The following is a 1,680-nucleotide window of genomic DNA, read 5'->3' on the forward strand; positions in this document are numbered from 1 at the left end:
TCTCTCTCTCTCTCTCTCCCTCTCTCTCTCTCTCTCTCTCTCTCTCTGTCTCTCTCTCCCTCTCTCTCTCTCTTACTTTCAATCTCTCTGCAGAGGAGAAGTAGGAGGAACAACAGGAGGAGGAGGAGGAGGAAGAGGAGGAGGAGGAGGAGGAGGATGTGCGTGGGAAGGCGGGGATCGCGTTAGAAGTTGTATTATCATTATGGTTGCAATTTCATTCACCTTTTCTGTTTCATGTAACTCTGTTTTTTGCTGACGTCGTTGTTGTTAAAGTTGTTCTTATTTTTCTAAAAAAGAAACGCATAATTATTTTCACCTGACATTAGCAACACGTTTTACATCTTGATCAATTCATAATGTGCTGCCTGTATGAATGAAAGCTCGGTTTGTGACTTGTCCTCAGATGAGGAGCAATATTATTTTCCCTAGTGTGACTCTTCTGGTTACATTTCTAAATGCTGACATTAAGCAACAATGTTTCGAATTTAAACTAATCTCTTATCGATTCACGTGAATATTCACATAATATTTGAGTGTATAATTCAGAGAGATGTGAAATGCAAGCAACTGGGGTTGAAAAATTCATTACCTTTTAATACCTGCACCATGCCTCGCCCTTTATTTTACCACGGCAAAGAGAGCAATTTTCCAGCAGGACAACGCAAGGCCCCATAATGCCTGTCTCACCATAAACTATCTGCAACTAAAATTTGTTCAAATATTTCAAATACTTCTGTGGCCCTAAAACTCAAGATCTGAACCCAATGGAGAACATTTGGAACATTTCAGACATGCATATCTGAGGTAGAGTTATTGCCCCTAAGACTGTGAATTAATTCTTCATACCCCGACAGAAGCATGACAGCCATTCCTGTTGCTAGAATTCACCATCTCATCGCGTCTATGTTCACAAGGTGCCAATCAGTTATGCAATCAAAGGGGGGGGGGGGTCACACGTGATACCGATTACGCCCTTGGAAATAAAGTAAAAAGGCACACGCTTTGTTTCAGGACTGATGAATTATAAACTGTTCAACAACTGACCTCAAGCATTTATAAAATTTCCTAACGATTCTGTTTTTTGGTTGATTTATGCACTCTGCGTCGTGTGAGTTGTTAATAAGAATTTGTGTCTTTTATTTTTACCTACAAGATATTGGGAGACGATTGTCAAATTAAGTTTCCTCCTGCTGATTTTTCTGCTAGATCTATTCCATTGGTAAGCCTTACATCTTTTATTTGCCTCTGTTATCCTGTCTGCCAGACTTGATTTTTCCCCTGAGCTGAATGGTCATGAAATGCACGGTTGTTGTAACAGTGTTGTAACAATTTAAAACATTATTGAAGTTAGTAAAGTATAGTTGATAATCCTACCGGTTGTTTTATTCTTTTTTCTTTTTTTTAGCTTCTAGGCCATCATTTGACGACTTACTTTTCTTCGTGCAAAACCAAAGAAAATGGATGATCCCGGAACTGTTTAATGGAGCTGACCCCGAGCTCGTTGCACACGCTCTGTCGGGTAAGTTCACGGAATCTTGTTTTGAACTAATTGTTGCTTTCTCTACTTCACCTAATTTCTAGTTTTAAGCTCTGACGGGTACGTTCACTGACTCTTGCTCAGAGCTTACTGCTTTCGCTATAGTATTATTTCCTGTATTTCCCAATATATCAATATATATA

The 1,680-nt window shown here is 39.2% G+C and overlaps 1 protein-coding gene across 1 annotated transcript in view; it reads left to right on the forward strand.

Annotated features, from left to right (window-relative positions):
- Positions 1–1,680, forward strand: part of LOC101859505 (neuropeptide prohormone-4) — a 38,396-nt gene that overhangs the window by 28,758 nt on the left and 7,958 nt on the right. The window contains exon 3 of the mRNA XM_035971872.1: positions 1,406–1,519. Within this exon, the coding sequence (XP_035827765.1) occupies positions 1,406–1,519 (114 nt within the window). The remainder of the gene's footprint in view (positions 1–1,405; positions 1,520–1,680) is intronic.

The sequence above is a fragment of the Aplysia californica genome, unplaced genomic scaffold (assembly GCF_000002075.1).
Source record: "Aplysia californica isolate F4 #8 unplaced genomic scaffold, AplCal3.0 scaffold00525, whole genome shotgun sequence".
NCBI lineage: Eukaryota > Metazoa > Mollusca > Gastropoda > Aplysiida > Aplysiidae > Aplysia > Aplysia californica.